This window comes from Coffea eugenioides, chromosome 11 (assembly GCF_003713205.1).
Source record: "Coffea eugenioides isolate CCC68of chromosome 11, Ceug_1.0, whole genome shotgun sequence".
Taxonomy (NCBI): Eukaryota; Viridiplantae; Streptophyta; class Magnoliopsida; order Gentianales; family Rubiaceae; genus Coffea; species Coffea eugenioides.
In genome coordinates, this window is record NC_040045.1 from 47,007,287 (window position 1) to 47,028,348 (window position 21,062).

General features: G+C 35.8%; 2 protein-coding genes and 1 pseudogene across 3 annotated transcripts; 1 reads left to right on the plus strand and 2 right to left on the minus strand.

Annotated features, from left to right (window-relative positions):
• Nucleotides 1-1,660: 1,660 nt before the first annotated feature.
• On the plus strand, nucleotides 1,661-5,682 carry LOC113753906 (BTB/POZ domain-containing protein At1g67900-like). Of its 2 annotated transcripts, XM_027298180.1 has the most exons (5): nucleotides 1,661-1,980; nucleotides 2,491-2,775; nucleotides 2,921-2,990; nucleotides 3,114-4,373; nucleotides 5,010-5,682. In XM_027298180.1, the coding sequence occupies exons 2-5, from the start codon at nucleotides 2,717-2,719 to the stop codon at nucleotides 5,499-5,501; spliced, it is 1,881 nt and encodes a 626-aa protein (XP_027153981.1). In that variant the 5' UTR covers nucleotides 1,661-1,980; nucleotides 2,491-2,716; the 3' UTR covers nucleotides 5,502-5,682. The 2 variants fall into 2 exon arrangements, with proteins under 2 accessions (XP_027153981.1, XP_027153980.1); XM_027298179.1 differs by lacking the exon at nucleotides 1,661-1,980 and having other exon boundaries at nucleotides 2,328-2,775.
• Nucleotides 5,683-7,687: 2,005 nt separating this feature from the next.
• On the minus strand, nucleotides 7,688-8,150 carry LOC113752745 (annotated as a pseudogene).
• Nucleotides 8,151-15,131: 6,981 nt separating this feature from the next.
• Nucleotides 15,132-16,316, minus strand: LOC113752746 (ethylene-responsive transcription factor ESR2-like). The gene has a single exon (XM_027296815.1). The coding sequence runs from the start codon at nucleotides 16,314-16,316 to the stop codon at nucleotides 15,132-15,134; it is 1,185 nt and encodes a 394-aa protein (XP_027152616.1).
• Between the last annotated feature and the right edge of the window lie 4,746 nt (nucleotides 16,317-21,062).

Genomic DNA, 21,062 nt, shown 5'->3' on the forward strand with positions numbered 1-21,062 from the left:
GGAATGGACATTGTCCACTTGTTGTACCTTTACACAATGACACTAGTAACTTGTAAGTATCATTTGAGGTATGCTCTAAGGTTATGATGACTAACTGTTCTCTAATTATTCCAATCATTTAACTTCAATCATAGACTTTGAATTGGTTGCCAAGGGACTGGTCACGAAAATGGATAGCTGCTCGCTCACTTTGGAGATGTAGCAGCTAGACTAGAGTAGGAAAAGATCGCAAGTGCCTAGCTCTAAAGACACTTAATAGAAAACAAAATAAACACAAAGTAAGGCTATATATTGGCTCAAAAGTGAAAAGAAAAAAAAAATGATTGGATTGCATTTCAGGTTTTACTTGGCAGATGCTGACTTTATCCAATCATAAAGACTACTGCATTTAAGAGTTGGCAACTTGGCAGCGGAAGTTTGAGAGTTTTGTTCTCTGGATGTTTTATAGCGACTCCCTCTTTAGTTTACTAGGTACAAACAATTTGGATGAAAATAATAGTTTACTAGTTTACAGTTTACTAGTTTACTAGGTACAACCCATTGTATTTTGAGTTAATATGAGATGAGATTACTCATTACTAAATGCACTAAACAATTCGCTAATGTTGTGCTAAACTGTCTTCTAGCTGTCGATCTAGATATCAATAATACTATACTATTATTGTTCCTCGAGTTAATTTAGCAAATAAAAAAACTCCCCAGTCAAGCAAAGCTACTCTACTGACCCAAGAAATAAAAAAAAAATTTTGAACTTTTGACATGGATGAAATGCTTTACGGCTTTGCCAGTACAAAGATTGGGCAAAAATTAAGTCCAAAATCGCATACATTGCATGAAAGCTTTTAAAGTTGGATGCAAGAATGATGTCAGGGACACATATGACCAGAACGCCATATCGTTGGTTTGCAGCTCCCGGAGAGAGTTGTTTATGGATGAAGTGGACCCTTGCTTTTATAAAAACATCAGTGCAGCTCTTTCTGATACTATATATAGTTTTATCGGAAAAAGTTGTAATGGAAACGGAAAAAGAAAAAAGAAAAAAACCATTAATGGCTTTACCAGTCAGTGATCTTCCAAGAATCCAATGCATAATCCAATTGACTAAAACTCTCAACCGCCAAAGCAGTGCATTCTGCATAACTTTATGCCTGAAAATTTTTCTCTCATTTTTTGTCCCATAGCATCACAAATGATACTTAAAAAAACCAATCCGTGGCCGAGCCAACACACTTGTAGGTTTTTTCCCATCTTTCACACAGGGGTGTAGAGGCAAATTTAATGGAGATGGCCCTCCAGCTATAAATGCATGAAAAGTACCATCTTGTGCTATTTCAATGAAAAAGAAGGGCAATTGTGATGAGCCCATGTATTATATATCATGAACCTGAGGCCAATATGATAGGGCAATACCTAAAGGTGCCCTTGATAGAGATGCAGATATCCCATTCCTCATCCAGCATCTCTTGTCCCCAACCCCTCTTGCTGCTACTTTTTCGGTATTCTCTCCACAAACTCACCATGCGTATACACCATCCTTTATGGCACAAAATAATCAGGAATTTTACTTTTTCTTGAAATACACTTGTGCTGGGAAAGAAATTACTGTACATACTAAGGGCACCAGAACCGGGGGTACGATGTTTGATCGAGTACTATATATATACAGGAGTATTAGTATTAGCGTTTGACTAAAATAATCAGAGGGGTGGAAGAATAATCAATTCTTGAAATAAAAATGGCTCTAGCAATGATGAGAAATAGGACACTGGTGGGCGCACCATAGGCACGTGGGAGTCGCCTTTCTCTCATTGCTTGCACGCTGGCATGGAGGCTAGCAAGCTAAGCTGAAGCTGCCTATAACCAAACCATCTTTCTCCCTAGAGGGTCTGGCAATAACAAAAAACAGTTTGGCTTTGGAAATTTCCAGGGGGAATGATTGCCAATTTTTCCCGTCAACCAAACAACCTTAACATATTTCAGGTCGTGATCATTTTATATTTGTGTCTTTTCTAAATTGAGTAACGTGAAATTGATATTTATTACTTCAGTGGTCTCAATTTTTCTTCTCCTTTTTTCCCCCTTTTTTTGGGTTTTTTTTTTTTCAATACTGAGTTGTGGGAACTACCTAGGTAGTTAATTACAATCAAATTCATGATCTTTGACGGGATATTGGTGTACGCTTTGTTTCTGTCTGTTTGCATGTCGATATCAAAAGGGGTGGAGAATGTGACTGAAATGACTTGGATTTTACCTCATTTGATTTCCTTGGTTCATGTCATTTTTTTTTATCGTTATTTATATAGCTTTTGCTTGTTATACCAGTCACATAATAACCAGTTGAGCTAAAAAAAAAATGGAAGTAGTGTATCAATTCTTGGGCTGAATTTTCCTCTTTCTTCAAGAATATTCTCCTACTTTCGGTTTTCATCCTTTTGTTCACCCCGTTAAAGATTGGTTTGTATTGATTTTACTTTCTTGTCGAAACATTAGGTGTTGGAACAAAAGAGTTACTGAATACTGAACTCAGTATTGTGTTTAGTGGTCATCTGGGCTTCCGACAAACTGTATTGCTTGCAGCTGGAGGAAGAACTTTCCAAAGTGACTGGTGTCCTTAAAGTGAGGCTCTTAGCAAGCATGAAATTGGTTTTGTCTAATACTGCCACCTTGCATATCTTGTGAATTGGTAATCCTACAAGGAGGAGAAACAAGTTCAAAGATGAAGTTTATGAAACTAGGATCCCGGCCTGATACTTTCTATACTACCGAGGCTGTAAGGTAAAGTTTTATTCGTCACAGTTTCAATCAATTTGTAGCCCCTTGGTATCTTGAATAAATCTGCTGAATTCAGCTATAATAGTTGATTCTTGATACCCTTGTTTCAAGTGACAAAGTAAGAATCTTTTCTGTTTTGTTGATGCAGGTCAGTCTCCTCAGAGGTCTCCAGCGATCTCATAGTTCAGGTCAAAGGAAGCAGATATATGCTTCACAAGGTAAATTCCTTGGTAATTTACTCGTCTCCGTAGACTAATTCTGTGAAACGAAACGAAATGGGAAATCAACAAGAAAAGTTGTGAATTTTGTGAAGTTGACAACTTCTCTTGGCTGTCCTGCAGTTTCCCCTGCTATCCAAGTGTTTGCGCCTGCAGAGGCTGTGTGCTGAAAATCTCGAGTCACAGCAGCAAATAGTCCAGCTACCTGATTTTCCAGGAGGTGTCGAGGCATTTGAGCTGTGTGCGAAGTTCTGTTATGGTATCACCATCACTCTCAGTGCCTACAACATTGTCTCCGCTCGATGTGCTGCAGAGTACCTTCAAATGACGGAGGATGTGGAGAAGGGGAACTTAATTTACAAACTTGAAGTTTTCTTTAATTCTTGCATACTTCAAGGGTGGAAGGATTCAGTTGTAACATTACAGAGCACCAAGGCGTATCCTTTGTGGTCCGAGGACCTCGGCATGACAAGCAGATGTATTGAAGCCATTGCTTCAAAAATTCTGGCCAACCCCTCAAAGATGTGCTTGTCACACAGTTATTCAAGGAGAGGGAGGGATGATATCTCTTGCAATGGATCAGAAAGCCAGAGGCAGAAACCGGCAACCAAAGGCTGGTGGGCTGAAGATATAGCTGAACTGGGGATAGACCTCTACTGGAGAACAATGATAGCCATAAAATCTGGTGGGAAGGTGCCCTCCAATCTTGTAGGTGATGCGTTGAGGATTTATGCAGCTAGATGGCTACCAAACATATCAAAGTACATAAGTGTTGACAATGAAGTGGAGTCTGAACCTGAGATGGATTCAATTAAGGAAGTTACATCTAAACACAGGCTGCTTCTTGAATCAATTGTTAGCCTATTACCAGCTGAAAAAGGTTCTGTTTCTAGCGGCTTTTTATCAAAATTACTGAAGGCTGCTAACATACTTAAAGCCTCTTCAGCTTCCAAGAATGAATTGGCAAGAAGAATTGGAATTCAATTGGATGAGGCTGCGGTTTCTGATCTGTTAATACCATCATTGTCATACACAAGTAACATGTTATATGATGTTGATGTGGCCATGACCATATTAGAGCAGTTCATGTTACAAGGACAAAGTCCCCCAACAAGTCCTCCAAGAGCCAAGCGGGATTTCGAACGAAGGAGGTCTCGTTCGGCAGAGAATATTGATTTTGAGTTTCAGGAGAGCAGGAGGTCATCCTCTGCATCACATAGTTCAAAACTCAAAGTAGCAAAGCTCGTGGATGGATATCTACAGGAGATAGCTCGAGATGTCAACGTACCCCTCTCAAAATTTACTGCAATTGCTTCAGCACTTCCAGAGTTTGCCAGGGTCGATCATGATGATCTTTACAAAGCCATCGACATTTATCTCAAGGTATTTATTTCCATAGAAAACAGAAAGACTGACTAAAAATCATACCGTAGTTGATTCTTTTTCTTGTTTCCTTATTTTTTGCTTTTGTTTTAACCTTTTTCCTTCTTGTTCTAAAATTGCACAAGGGGTTAGATGTTTAAGAAAGGTTGGAGCAGAAGAATACAAAGACAGATTAGTTGACAGAAATTAGGATGTTTGTCAATGTCATTCAGTGGATAACCAACTACCTTGACCTTTAAATGCTGTCCATTTCTTGTTTGGTTAGTTAATTCAACTTTATGCACATCAATTTGGTATAATCTGGCAGTAGGTCCTCGTACGTTGATTTTACTGCCTACGGCCACGTTCAATGGTCTGAGAACTTTCGGTGGGAGGGACTCAAAAGAATTTTAGATAATGTTCTGTCATCACAGGAATCAGGATTATTGGTGTTAATTTGATCCTCACGAATCTGATGGGACTTTCACTGCTTGACTCGGAGTGCTACATGCCTACCATTTCTCTCTATGTTATTTTCTTTGCTTCTGTTTCACTCGAATTAAACCTTTATCCTTGATAGATTCCTCTACCAATTGAATCATGAATTCCAAAATGGGAGAATGGTGTTGACATAATTCCTTCTACTAAACTGTGCAGGGACATCCAGAACTCAACAAAAGTGACAGAAAGCGTCTGTGTCGAATTTTAGACTGCAGAAAGCTATCCGTTGAAGCCTGTATGCATGCAGCCCAAAATGAAATGCTTCCCCTTAGGGTAGTGGTGCAAGTTCTTTTCTTTGAACAAGCTCGAGCTGCCATGGCTGGTGGCCAAGTCACTGATCTGCCAAGCAACATCAAGGCTCTTTTAGCTACACACAATGACCATTCATCAAGGCCTGCAGCATCCTTCAGCAACAATGGTATGACACCGGCAGATGATCAATGGAGTGTCTCTGGAGCAAAATCACCCAAATCAAAGCTTTCGACTCTAAAAATGAAGCTGGCTGAGGATGATGATTTGGATGAAAATTACCAGGATGGGATTGGGAAATCCTCAAGAGTTAAGGCATTCTGCATGCTTCCTAATCGACCTAAAAGGATGTTGAGCAAGTTGTGGCCTAGCAACAGAAGTACTAGTGAGAAAAACTGAAAGAAATTTTGTTTTCTTTCTAGTTAAAAGGGATGGTTATTTGATGGTTAACATATACTCTACCTTAATTTTTTTTTTCCCCCCTTTGTCTAGTTCTTGCTTAAGCTTTGTAATTGTTAGGGAAGATAATCCAATGTGCATTATTGGTGTACCTTATGCTAATAAAAGCAAATGTTGTAGAGGTTAAAAGGGCCAAAAAAAAGTCTCTGAGGAACCTCTATTAGTGCAAAATGGAGTAGGACGCTTGTGAGGCTGGAGTCGGGACCAAGGTATTGTGCATACTTATTCCATCCAAGAGCATCCATCTTTATCATATATTGTAACTTAGTGAATTCCCCTATCGAGAAGAGGAAATTTAATGAACTGTTTATAGCGTACCTAAAACTGCAATCTGTTCTGGAGTGGAGTTATTCACCTTCAGGCGGTTGCTTTTCAGAAATTTTCTTGTACAAGAAAATTTTAGGCGAATGTTGAACGGCATTTGAAAGTACATTTGTTCATTGAGGAATCCATATCTGCAACTTGAAGAATTCATCAATGCAACTGGTCCTCCTCACTGTTTGTGGCAATGATGCACCTTCTTAACAACAAGTATCACTCTCGTATGCTAATCAAGATGAAAAATATACAAAGAGAATTTGCTCTAAACTAATGTTTCTCACAAGGAGAAAACTGTAACGTAGGAAATCAAGACTTGAAAATTGAACTCCTGACAATTTCATATCCTCCCAGAAGAGAACACAACAACCCCCCAAACAAACAACAAAAAACATATGACTTCGTAATAGTGCATGAAGAACATAACAGCGTACGGTTTATTGTGCACAAAAGAAGCTCTAGATATCATGCATAATTATTTAGTGCTTCTATCTCCCAAATTTGGATTTGGTACAATTATTTTGTCTTCCGACAGTTGTATTGGGATTTAGAGTCGAGATATTAATTGTCTCTGCCAATTGATTGAACTTTCGAGGCGGGTGTCCCATAAACATCACTTAAAAATACTACTATTGATGGTCCAGCATCCTTTGTGTTGGTTTTTGTCATTTATTCTGGAATGTACAAGGACAGCTGAGCTTCATGTTTCAGCACAAAAGTTTACTTCTTTTTGCTTAACATAGAATATATATATATGTACTAAATTGATCAGACGTATTTTTTTTTGTAGTATAACAAACAGGAAAATCATTAGGCAGATCAACATTGGTTCTTCAATAATTTAGGTAGTAATGACCATGTTGGGGCTAATGATTCCTACGTGCTTAAAGTTAAACGACCAGCTAAAGTTGATGCATGCGATGTCATCATCGAATAAGACCCCAAATTCAATTGATTTAGTTTCAATAATTTTGCATATCTGGTTATTGCAGCTACTATTTGTTTACCAGAGAAAAAAAAAATTTGCTCTCTGTTTTCTGCTTGTTAAACTGAGGTCAATTTTATTGCTTTACTATAGATTGGACTTGGAACATATGCATGTCCATCAAAGCCTGCCTGTTTATTTCATCACCGATCTGGATTCATCCAGTCAGGGCCCAACTCCAACTGGACTAGTGGTGTGATGAGTAAATTGTTGTTCATCTGCAGCAAAAGATATAAAAGTACGTACAATACGAGTGTAATATTTTTGGTGACGTAGAAAACTATAAAAACATGCACTCTCTTTTTTTAAAGAAAAAAAAAATTACTAAGAGAATGGTGGGATTTAAGAAGTTATATTTAAGGATTTTTTTTTTTACCTTTTTTTCGGGTTTTAAAGATGCTAAGTACAAATAATTATTCAAGAGTTAGTCTAGACCACCTCAGCTAGGAATTTAAACCATGAAAAGGATAAAATAACATTTCAATCAATACTAAGGCGAGTTTTCCCTTTTTCCTCTTTTGTATTCATTTCAAAAAGGGAAGGAAAAAAAAAAAAAAAAGAAATCCCAAATGCCTCTTCAAGGATATTAAACTCTGATGAGTTTTTTTGAAATTGGTACTCAAGCTTGGTATATCTTAACATGCAGTAGCTACAAAGTACTTGGCAGGCACAACTAATAAAACATCATGAAATGAGACATAGTAGATACAACAAATAGATGCATTCTTTTTACGTTTAAATGAGACCAAATAAAACCTTAATCCTATAGCTAGCAAATTTTTACAGTCAAGCGAGCCTCCTGCACTACACCACTGTCATGCGATCAGTACTTTGTTCAATTGGGCTTAGATTGTGAATCCTGGAGGGGGGTTGAATCAATGCTTTTGGTTCTCTGGAGGCTTTGTTGGGGAACTCGATGAAGCCTACAACGAAAGGAACCTGCATGGGTGGTTGGAGAGCAAAGGCAATTGTTCTTCGTCATGCTTCCCTGCCTAGCAAGCCCGCCACCTCCAGTGGCTACCCCTGGTGCCACCACCGGAAAAGCCATTTCACTTTCTCCTGGAATTTCCAACTTCAAATTCTTTTTATGTATCACTTCTCCCTCCATTTTTCTCTTCTTTTTCTCTTTAACTTAAAGCAAAGCAAAAAAAAAAAAAAAAAAAGCATGTTGAATTATATGTTGTCAGTGTTGCACATAACAAAAATAATTGACAGAAATTACAACTTGTAAACTTACTTGAGTTCTGGAGTTGATAGCCAGCAGCTCTAGCAAGTTAGTAACAAAGTGCATGGCTGGATAGTCTGGCTATGCTTTAAATAAAGGAAAAGCAAAGCAAAAGAAAGGAAAAGAAGTGGATAATGAATTTGTCTATGGTAAGGACAAGACAGGTGGGGGTGGGACTGCACTTGTGTTAGCAGTAATTAAAATGATGGAGATGGCCATGCAGCCATCTTTGCTTTTACATATGATGTCTCTTTCTTTTTCACGGGTATGGTAATATTGTCCATTAACGTCCCAACTGCATTCATCACTTTATATAATGCTTCAAACACTCTATTGGATTTAACTTTAATAGAAACCTATGATTAGCTAGCTACCTTTTTTTTTTTGACCCTTTTTTTCCTTGTTCATGATCAAGAATAGGAATTCATCTAGAAATGTATCAAGAAATGCAATAGTTTCGTTTTCCTTTGATGACAGGGGGAACTCAATATGTGTGGCCAAACTCAGCAAGATGCTCCTGTAATAGTTCAGAACTGTACATGCTACTATTTTACCAAACATATTGATCACGTACAGAGTAAGAGTAGCATCAAAGGGGAAGGGTGTGATAAGGAGTCGTGGCAGACATTCTCGTGGCTGTCAATTTTAGGCTATTTGGTCCATTGATCCATCACTTCCCTCGTGTTAATGCAAGCCGCTGTGGCTTGTGGGTCACAACTCACAAGTCTCAACCATCACTTAATGTATATATTGAAGGATCTGATACCGGATCCTCCTCATCCCACATCGGTTCTGGGGGTGTTTGGGTTTGGTTTATAAGTCCCTGGGAGGACCTCAAGAGTTGCCGGCTTTTGAGGTTTCTTCTGGGATTAAGTTTATAAAAGCCGAATTTCTAAACTTCAGTTTAGAAAAGGTCAAGAGGCAAATTCATGCAGGGGTAGTTTACTGAGTGTCGTGAGGGGTCTTTACTTCTTAGCAGCAGCGGCCTTACTGGCTTATCCTTGTGGGGTTTGCCATCCCACATCGGTTCTGGGGGGGTTTGGGTTTGGTTTATAAGTCCCTTGGAGGACCTCAAGAGTTGCCGGCTTTTGAGGTTTCTTCTGGGATTAGGTTTATAAAAAGCCGAATTTCTAAACTTCAGTTTAGAAAAGGTCAAGAGGGTGATACCGGATCCTCCAAATTTTGATTGATATATACCTTCCATCAGGATATTTTTTGATTGCTAAATATGTGCTTTGCTGATCCAGCCGGGCTATTTGGAAAAACACAAGCATTAGAAACAGCTCCAAGCTGAATCATCAAAATATCTTGTCTGGAAGAAGCCCTTGGTAGTTGGAATTTGTGCTATTTCATGAGAAATTTCACTAATCTATTTTCTTACGTAAGTTTTCACTCTCCATGACCTCAACAATTTGGGGCTCAGGTTTTCAAATTATATTATGTATACAAGTTGGCCTAACGGGTATTTATTCAGCACTCGTTAAAACATATTTTCAGTGTCATATTTTTAAAAAATGTAAAATTAACTAGAAAAAGTAAACAAATACAAGAGAATCTATATAAGATTAAATAGAAAAAATATATAAATATATGAGAGTGTAATAATTGTTAGCATATGTACATATATGATAGGTTAGATAAATTTTAGATGCCTTAATGAGTTTCCAATGGACACCTATTAGAAAAACTTTATGTACATTATCCCTAAGTTAATCTTATATACACTTGACAATGTAAGTTAATCTTCTATAGTATGTTTAGATGCATGATACATATCTAAAATTTGAATTTTAAATTAAAATTAAAATTAGTTGTTGTGTACCCTTAGGTAATAATGTATACATAAAAAAATTAATCCTATTATCCAATTTGCATTTCAACTATCTCTAACTTTTTTTCCTCTGTTTTCTTTTTCCTCTATTTCTGGACCCCAATATGCATACATAATTATGGTTTAGTTTCAATACTATCTAATTTTTTTCTATATTTTCTTTTTCTTTTATTTTCAGACACCAATATGCATACGTAATTACGGTTTAGTTTCAATACTACATAAACTAAACACAAATAACACGATACACCACTTTTTGAAAAAAAAAAAACTTGAGGCCTCCCTTAGCACATTTTACCTACCATCACCACGACCATTTACAACATACCATAACCTCCCACTGTCACCACTACTTCTCTTCCCCCTTCCTTCTTCCTCCTTTAACTTCCCCTTCCCTCCTTTCCCTCTCATCTAGTCGTAGTCTTGTCACAACATGCAACCCCTCTCTTCCTCCTTTGATCACGACTATCATGACTAGATCTAGTCTAGTCGCGGTCCAGATTGCAAAGCCCTTCTCTCCTTCCTTCCCTTTTTTTTGGTCACAACCACCACCGCTACAACTAGAGGAAGGGGAAGAGAAGAGAGGGCGGGAAGGGGAAAACGGAGGGGAAAACGGAGGAAAATGAAAAAAAAAAAAAGAAATGGGGGGAAGAAGGAGAAGAGGAAATGAGAGAAGGAGAAGGAGAGGAGGAAGAGAAAGAGGGAAAAACAAGGAGGAAGAAGAAGGGAGTGGCAGTGGAAGAGGAAGGAAGGGAAAAATAGTGGCGGTGATGGGTGGTGTTAGGTAGTTGAGATAAAAAATTTTAAAGATAAAAAAAAAAAGATAAAAATTTTTAAAAACATCCTGCTAAAATTTTAAATTTTAAAAATATCTCAAAATACATTTATTATGGAAATTTTTGGTATACAAAACTATAGTATAAACTTTTTAAAAACACTTCTAAAAATACCTAATCAATACGGATCCTAAAAGATGGGAGTTGATGGATTGTGGATGTGTTAGCCCAAAAAAGTGGGCCTTCAACTTAATTAAGTACGAGTTCACATAGAGGAACAAATCCATGAAACTGAACAAGAATTAACGTTTATCGCTTGACGCGAGGCAGTTAGCAAACGCTAAAAGCATATCTGGGCCTAGTTGGCCCAAAATAACGGCACGGTCCAATAAAAGGCTCCTTTCATGAAGTGTACTCGTCCAAAAGGACGTTTCTAAGATCTCTGTCATCTTCGCTCGGGAGTAGACGCCGGCATGTTGGTGGCATACACTTTGAAATTATGTTGCAAACTATCTCATTTAAATTTTTAATTATATACGCATAAATGAATTTTTTTAAAAAAGAGAGAGAGAGAATAGTTTTCATGTGCCTCTAACTGAAAATTTCGACGTGCTAATTAATTTTAATAAATGAATGACTTCTAATTTCCTTTGAAAACTGAATTACGTTTTTCACAATAAGCTCATCCAACTGGGAAATTACAAGAGATATCTGTTTAAAATATAAAAAATTGATAAATAGTCACCTACTAACAGTAGATCTCACATTAAAAAAGGAGCAGAGATTAGAAGGTGTAATGATGAGTATTAACTATAGCACATGCTAATCTACGCGGGAAAGAAATCTAGCACATGCTAATCTACACGGGACAGAAATTAGAGGTTTTAATAAAGAAATAAATGCATAACTGAAGGGCCAATGTATCTCTGCCATTTGGAACTGAATTATCAAACTCCCCTCCCAGCTACAGCGTCTCAAACTTCAGATAAAATCTTTGACATTATTGAAGCCCAAGAAACAGTTAAAAAAGTACAAAAAGCAGCTTTTTCATCCATGTTAGCACCTGGAAAACGTGGGAATATATCATGTTATTGAATTTGTCTCCTGTAGAAAGAAAAGGATAGGAGCTTCTTTTTTTTTTTTTTTTTTCAAATTCTCTCATCACTTAAATTTATCTAGAAGTTGCTCTTGCTTTATAATATTTTCAGAATAGCTTAGATTGAAAAATGTAAAATAAAAGACTAACGGCGAAAGGAAAACTGGAGGTGCTTTTGTAAAATACAATTTTTTTTTTTAATTTAACGATCATGTTCCAATTATTTACACTTCTTTTGTTCTTTCTCCTTTTATAGATGTTTGGAAAAAGCTGGAACAAAATGGAATCAAAAGGAACTCAAGCTTTCTAACCAAAAACAAAATAGTCGCTTAATTGGTCCAGTCATGATCAGACAATTGTACTACTTGTCTATAAAGGGTTTTAAGAGACTCTTCCGACCATTACCCAATGGTTGTGTCCTGGTTATCTTCCAGCAAGTTCCCCAACCAATACTGCAGTAGTCGCTCTTAGTAGAGTTGCATACGAGTCGAGCTGTCACGAGCAGTTTGAGTCAAAGTTTAATTCGAGTTCGATTAACAAAGAACTCGATTCGAGTTTGAACTGATCAAGTTGAATTCAAATTCAAAGATATTCAATTCAGTAGTTCACGAATTGACTCGATTTTATATATGTATATTTCTAATTTTTATTTTAATAATAAAATTACATATATATTCATAATATTTGACTATTTATTAAGAAAAAATATTAATTTATTCATTTTTTTTAAAAATAAGCTCAATTTGGTTTGAATTTGAAGTGGAGCTCGAGATTCATAGTGAAAGTACGTCGAGCTTGAGTTCAATGTCGAATTTACTAAAATTAAATCGAGACTCGATTTGATTAGATCAAAGTTCGACTTGACTCGACTCGTTTGCGGCCGTAACTCTTAATCTTCACGAAGATTCCATAAATGCATAACAATCCGATGTTGGAGTAGTATTAATAGAATTGAGCAACAAGTCCATAGTTGCGTCTACCGTTGCATTAGGCTGTATTTAATTTAATCACAATGGTCCAAACTCCTACTCAGTTACATAATTAACCTGTAGTCGGCAGGATTCGCCGATTCGGAACTGGTGGATCCAGTTAATTGAACCCCGAGCATTAAATCTCATGCAAGTGGAGTGTCTAAAAAAAAAAATCTCATGCAAGTGGGTAATTAAATTTTGGAAATGGCATTCATCCGCGTATATAGTGGCTTCATTGATTACGGACAGCGCATCATCGTGCCCCCCAAACCCACACATGATAACCTATTTTTGGAGTTTTGATACTCGGAAAAGCTAAATAACACTTTCTGATTCAAGTTCAACACTTAAAATTGTCCTTGTTCCTACGCATGGTTAAGAAACCTTTGCATAAAATTTCATAAAAATTGCAGCATGACAAAACGTCACAAATGACAAAATATATTACTCCTTGGCCTCACTTTAATAGTGTGCTATTTTTCTGTTTTCATCCGGTCCGGACAATAATAAACATTCTAATTAAATAATACAGTTTACTTTTAACTTCTCTAAAATTTCATACTCCCTCCGTCTCACTTTGATAGTTCTGGTTCTTTTTTCACACAGTTTAAGAAAAAGTAGTTAACTTTGTTGGAACAATCAATTTAGGTAACTATTTTTCTAAAATATCCTCACATTAATTAGAGTACAACTTTATGGGAACCTGAATTGATAGTAAAAAAAGAATAAACTCTCATTAAATGGAGTAGATTTATAGTAACAACAACTTACATTGAATAAGGGTATTTTAGAAAAATTAAAATACAACTACATTCTTCAATTGGAAAGTGGACTACAATTTGGAACAGACGAAAAAGGAAAACAGGACTATCAAAGTGAGACGGAGGGAGTAGAAGTTACGGCATGACAAAACGCAACAAATGACCAAGTATATTACTACTTCGGGAGTATCCGTAATTTGCTGGTGTGGGTAAGAAAAATTGCCTCGAACTATAATTCAAACGATTTCATAAGAGACAATTAAACACCCGGCATCTTTTTTTCCTTGTGTGGGAAAAAACAGAGAGTCTATCTAAGACGCTCTACATTCATATACAATCGGTGAATCCGCATGCCATCCTTTTTTTTTTCCTTGAAACGAGAACAAGTGATGGTAAGGATGACCTTTCTGGCTTTCTCCACCAGAACTAGATTGATGAGTGGACGCAAGTTAGCAACCTCGAAATTGAGATCGTCATCATAAAGCATTCAATTATCCGTTTGTAATGCCTCCCTTATGGAAATTAGCAGTACAATTGCACTTGGGTTAATACTACTGTAATTAATGTAATAGGCCAGCCATGAATTACAATAATGAACGTTTGGCAATCCGCGGATGTACACCTACGCGCTGCAAAATTCCATTAACCTGTAGTTATATATATATATATATATATATATTTTTTTTTTTGTTCTACTACTTTGTCTTCATTTTATTTTCATTTTAAATTCTTTCAATTCTAGTTGATTATTCGGCTTTTGTTCACCATCCAGATGGCTACAAGGCCAGTCCTTCATGAATCAGACCAATACAGGTTCTCTAAATTATGAAAGATAAACAAATACATAGCATCAGCAAGCTTTTTTCAAGTGATGAGATTGGCCATCTTGTATGTAGTTTTTGCAAAGGAATATTTGAAGAGGAAAAAAAAAAAAAAAGGAAGCGTCAACAAACAAGTTTGAAACCTTTTCTTATAATACCAAACCCTAAAACGCTCATAAGGATCATATATATAATCAACTGGAGTAGCATTCAGTACTGACTACTGAGTACCCAGCGTGCTTAAGAAAGAAGCATATCCCGACTGCGAAATTCCAATGCCCTACAAAATCTAACATAGAATTAAAAGAGCAACTGCTTTTTGGTACAACAGCTAGTAGTCCTAGTACTAGAAAAGATGGGAAAATTAAATAACAGCCCAAAAAGGCTGGACAAATACTTTCAGTAACTGCACCAAACTCGAAGGTCAACTCTTCGAAGGGTCCTAACATTGCCAAACTTCTGTAGTACTTCGAATGCCATTACAAAAAGCTTCTCATTTTGGCTTGAAGAATCAAGGTGACAAGTATGGACATGAATCAAATTCTGACAAAAAGACCTCTGGTAGAGCAAGAAAAAGGCAGGAGAATTCGCTTGAGAATTTTTGCAACAAAGCTAGTATTGTCCATAGTTTATGTCAGGATCAGAAGGGATAGAGAAATGGGCCAAATGAAAGTCAACTGATAATTCGGAAACATTTCCTTCGACCTTTCCAACTCCTGCTTACGACTTTCTGAAAACGGGTAATCTAATGAAATATTACTAAGTTACCAACTTCAGAAGTTAAATTCAAGCATTCTGCATCTTGGCAGCAGCAAAGGCACCAAGGAGGTCCGGGTACTGATGAAATCCTTCTCCCAATCCCAACATGCATTCTTGTGACCCTTGAACATTCTCAGCCGGATGATAAATCTCACTGTAAAATGGAATAGGCTGTGGCGGGACAACAGCACTGAAATTGTCCAACAGCTGTGGAAGTGGAACGTGGCAATCCAAATAAGCAGCATCTCCTATCCTCCTCTTCAACCCGCCACCTTCCAATGAAAGATTCATGGAAACATCAGTAGTAACTGCAGAAGAAGACGAAGCAGCAAAAGAATCCACCAAAGCCAACTCGGGTTCAGACTTTACTATCTTTTTCTCTTTCGGTAAAAACCCTTGGATGATTTCTTGCAGCAGTCCTGAATCTGACGGCTCTGAGGGGAAAAAATCCATGCACTCAACTTGGTTATTACTTGTGCTGGAAGTTGGAACTCCTGAACAAACTGTTTGTTGGTATTCGTCAAACTTTCGTTGCAGGCTAAAAGTAGTAGAAAGGGAATCAATGGTTTTTGGAGCAGTAAGGTTGTTATTACAAGATTGATTGCCCATGAGGGAGTTGGAGAAGTTGAGGTCGGCAAAGGGTCCTTGCTCATACAAAGGCAAAGTGCTTGAAGAAGTAAGTATTGATGAGTTTGTAGATGAAGAGTTGAAAAGGTCACGAAAGAACAGCATGTTAACAGAATTACTAGTGGTATTTCTTTGATTTGCTGATCCAGAGAAGTGATCAGCAAGATGTGGGCTGGAGCGAGAAGATTGAAAGGCTGGTTGGGATGATGATTTTGAGTAGTGAAAAGGAGGGATGAGAGTATCATGTGAAGGAGAAGTAGGGTAGACAAAGTTGGTTCTAGCTTTGACACCGCGCATCGCTCGGGCTGCACAGTCATAAGCACAAGCAGCTTCCTCTGCCGTGTCAAATGTACCAAGCCAACGCCTTTCTTTGGACTGAGGGTCTCTTATTTCAGCCGCATAGCGGCCCCACGGACGGCGGCGGACTCCGCGGTATCTCATGGTGCCACTATTACTAGCACCGTCTTTGTGAGACCTCTTGGCTGTTGAGGTGGTGCATCTCTTGGAAATGGCGGAGGTGTTAAGGAGAGGGTCAGATTCGGGTGCTTGGGTGAGACAACCGAGTCTCCTCATTGCTTCTTCCATTTTGATTCGATTGGTACGGGAAGAAAAAAGGTAACAATGAAAAAAACAACACACCAGAATGTATGAGGATTCAGAAACCTAGAAAGCTTGTGAAAATCAAGTACCAAAACCAATAGGTGGCGATAACTGTGGTGGGATGACGAACAGATTATAACTATGTATTGGCTCTTTACTGTGATTGAAGTAGGAGGGAAGTGCTACGCAGAATGTGCTGCCCGAAATCCTGGTTGAGGATATATTTATAGTCGTAGCTGCAGTTATTTAATATCCTGTGCTTTGGTAGAGTATTATTTAAAATAATTAGTGTAATATTTTTTATGATGTGATATATATAAAATATAAAAAATAAATTAAAAATGTAAAAGAAAATAAATTAAAAAAAAATTAATGATATAAATGAAATATTATTTGATAAAATTGAGCTATCCAAACTCATACGATCCTACTTCTTGTTTGAGCTATCCAACAAATTGAGCTATTATTAATCATGATAACAACTTGGTCCTTTTTTTTTTTTTGTCATCCTACTTTTTGTTTACTAATGAAACATATATATTTTCATTTGGCAGCTGGGCCGGGGGACTATTAGCCTAGGATTTAATTAAGAGATTGTAGCAACTGTTTCTTTATTATTTGTAAAAGACCGGTCGTGTATTCTTATTTACTCTTTTGTTATGAAAATATTCAAAAAGAAAAAATTTAGGTGTATTTGAATAGGAGATTATTTGAAAAAATTATTTAGAATTACATTATAATTTTTTTATGATGTGATGTATGCAAAATAAAGAAAATGAATAAAAATTATGTTTATGATACAAATAAAATAATATTTAAAAAATAGAGTATCAAAAAACACTCAAGATTTTTGATAATTAGTTCAATAGCTTAAAGAATTACTAAGTCAAGCTTGAATAATCACTTGGCTAATTAGTTTCTTGAGAGTTGACGTGTTCCTAGATGTCCACTGTTGTGCAATCTCTCATATGAAGGGGTTAAAGCAACACTTCTCTATAATAAATCCACACCCTATGCATTTATTAGATAAAAATAGCCTTAAAATTTTAAATTTATTTGATGCTTTTTATAGCTTTAAGAAACAGAGGCTTACACAGCAAAAGAGAGGAAAAACCAATGTTTGCATTGTTATAGAGAATATCTTCAAATATTTTACTAGTCTGTAAGAATATTAATTTAAAATTTAATTTAACAATAAAAAAAATTTCAATTACTAATAATGATGTAAGCAACAGTATCTACGTATTTCAATTTCATAAAATCAAATGTAATTTTTCAAGGTAGAAAATGCTTTCTCATTGACTTCTTCATACTAATACTCACCTTTTGGTTATTTGTGAGTGTCAAAAACAAGTTTAACAAAATGAACAAGAAAAGATAAAATATATTACTATAAAAGTTTTGATTTAAATGTTTAAAAGCTAAGGGTATCAATAATGTTTAACAAATGCATTAAGCATGGATTTCGTATGAAGCGTGTGTGGATTTAACCCCCCCTATTTTATATAATAAAAAAGAACTTTCGTGAGTTATATATCATCTGGCAATTAATAATAGTACTTGAAGGAAAATAAGAATGTTATAGAACTTGTGAATTTAAAATTTACAAACCACTTTTAATCCCTGAAATTCCCCAGTCTATGATTATACTCATTGAAATTCTCGAGTTTATAATCATACTATCCTTTTATCCATATATTTTAAGTATTTTTAACGCTAAATTTTAAACACTTTCGCGAATATATAATATCACAAATGATACAAGTAATGATTGAGTGAAATTTATATATGTTTGTACTATTTAAAGTTACAATGTATGTGATACTATTCGAATCAAAGTTCGAATTGGGATGTTTATGATCCTCTTTGATGCATATTTGAAAACTTTCAATTAGTCATTTTTATGCTGGTTACTATCTTATGCATGCTTTTCTTCTTGCTGTAGTCGGCGAACATATTCAGTAGAAAAATACCAAATTTTAAGTAGGTAATAATCAAATTATGCATTAAAAGTATGTAATGTATGCATTGAACTTGTGTAGCAATACAGAATGAAATAGGTGTAATAATCAAATTTCCAACACGCGATCTAAGTATACAAACTAAATGATAGAAAAGCATAAATTGTGCTTCAACAGATGAAATAGGTGTAGCGAACTGTCAATCATATTTTGCTTTTTCCATCTCTTTTTCTGCTTTTCTTCCATTAAATAGTAGTTAATAAACTGCAATCAAATGGTAAGATCCGCTAGAAGCATGCACTATTTGAAATAAATTAATTAAGCTGTAACTAGATTTGAAATTTGCAAGTGTTTGGAATGCTATGCCAGAAATAGATAGACCATTTTTTTTTTTTTTGTCAAAATAGATAGACCATTTAAGTAGTTCATTTATACATAAAATTTATAGCCCATTCTTGTCCTCTTTTGGATCAAGACATCCATGGTTGTAAGTTATATCATTTCCGTGTTTTTTTACTACTTGATTTTAGTGAACATTAGGTTTTTCTTTTTTAATTTTAGTGAATATTATTGACTTCTAATCACATAACTCTACCTTAAGTATGTCTCTAATCATGATTCACCTGAAAATGGATCAAATAATGCTTATAAACAAGATAACTCTTGGATTTTGAAACAGAAATAACTGGTAACAAGTTTTATTTTTAAGCTACCCTTTGTGTCTGTTTTAAAAAAAGGGATAATATCAGAAACCTCCTTTGAGGTTTTTCTTAATATCACCTGACACCTCTAAGATTTTTAAAATATCAATTACCTCGTTTACTTTTGTTATTTGTGTAACAAATTTTTTAAAAACCCTAAGCTACCTTTCTACTTGCTAAATAAAAATACTCCTAAATCACTTTGTTTATTTCAAGAAAACTATAATCTAGATAATCAATTTCTAGTAATACTACCACATCATAATGTTATAATCCATAAAAATATATATTTGAAAAATAAAAAAGATATTTGCGAGGAAATGCACTTGAATAATTTAATTGTATATCCTCAAAATTGATTTTTTATGAACTTTACATTTTTTCCAACTTCTTCTCAATCGGTGTTCAAACATTTAATTTATACTGATTATTATAAAAATCAATCCAAAATAAGCAAATAAATCATACCCCACTCTATCACAATCCTAAAAATCAAAATATAAATAAAATTCAATTTATTATATTTAGAAATGAAAAATTGCATAATCATCCAAATAATGAGTAAGAGAGAATGTTGAAGAAAAGGGAAAGAGAGGAAAGTTACTTTTATTGCTTTTTTTTTTTTAGCTCCACTTATTTGATATGTAAATTATGTATCAAGTGAGGGTTAACATGGTCTTTTGGCAATTACTAGGAGAGGTAGGTGATCTTTTTAAAACTTTAGGGGTGGCAAGTAATATTAGGAGAAATCTCAAGGGAGGTTTTTGATATTATCCCTTAAAAAAAAATCGAAGAAGGCCATAGAAAGGGAGGTCACATGCTGAGTTCAAATTCGCAATTGAAAGTTGTTAAGAAGAAAAGGTCTCACAAGTCACCGCTTGAACTGTACTGCTGTACCATACAATTACACATTGGGCATCAGATACACTTGCTACCATCAATTTAATTACCTAATGAATGAAATCACTAATATCTACTCCAATTTTGTAAGGTCTATAAATAATTGGACTTAATTAAAATGGTCCCTGTTTTCACCAAAAGAATACATGGAGCACGGTTACTAGGTATTACTAATGTAAATTTGAATTTAAAATCTAAGTATTAGACACTTACTATTACTAATGTATATGCTATTGACGTAATAAATCGAGCTAGTTATTTGGGTATAAATAAATACTATATGAATGATTGGAAAGAAATGTAATCGAGAGGAGCCCGATCCGGGTATTAGAGGCTGGTAATAGTAACGAGTTTGGTTAACGGGTGTTTCGGAGGCACTCGTTAAGAGATGATTCAAGTGTTATAATTTTTCAAAAGTTAAGCTAATTTACAAGTGTTTAAATGCAAAAGATGTAACAAATTTAAATGTGTACATTTGCATGATAGTAGAGATATTTTTCTAGGTATATAGACGAGGGCATAAGGGGACCAGTTTAAAAATTTGATAGTATTTAATTACCAAGTAACGGGCTGATCTCTCTGTAATAGATGCAATTAAAACGGTGATGGCAAAGCCGCTAGTTGCTGGGATACACCTTTGCCGCGTCCTGATTATGTAGCAAATAATTGTCTAAATAATTAATCTTTACCACGTGGCAACAATAAATTCTACAATAAGTTAGGCGATGAACTAAACCAACTTCGAGATTGGAATCAGCTGCTGAGCTTCTCAAATCACAGGTTTAGTAATGGTGCAAAAAGGACAGGGAAATAGCTTGCAAAATTCACAAATAGGTTATGTGTGCAGAATGGCGGGGTGGATTGTGGAGTGACCTGATGATGGTACATGATGGTGAGAAACAAAAAAAAAAGGTGATTGAAAATAATAGGTTGAGTAGTACTTCGACAAGCTTTGGAAAGAGGGATGGGGGAAAAAAGGTAAATTGACGGTTGGAAAAGGTGGAGACGCCAAATCAGATAGAAATAAAGGAGGAGGAAGGGGGCCAGTAGTAGATTTTAACGACAACAGGAGATCGTCTCAGCCTTCTTCTGTCAGGGTGTCAGAGGATGTAGCCACCCTTTTCCTTTCCTAAGATAAAAAACAGGAAGTTTGGGCGGGAGAAGGAGAA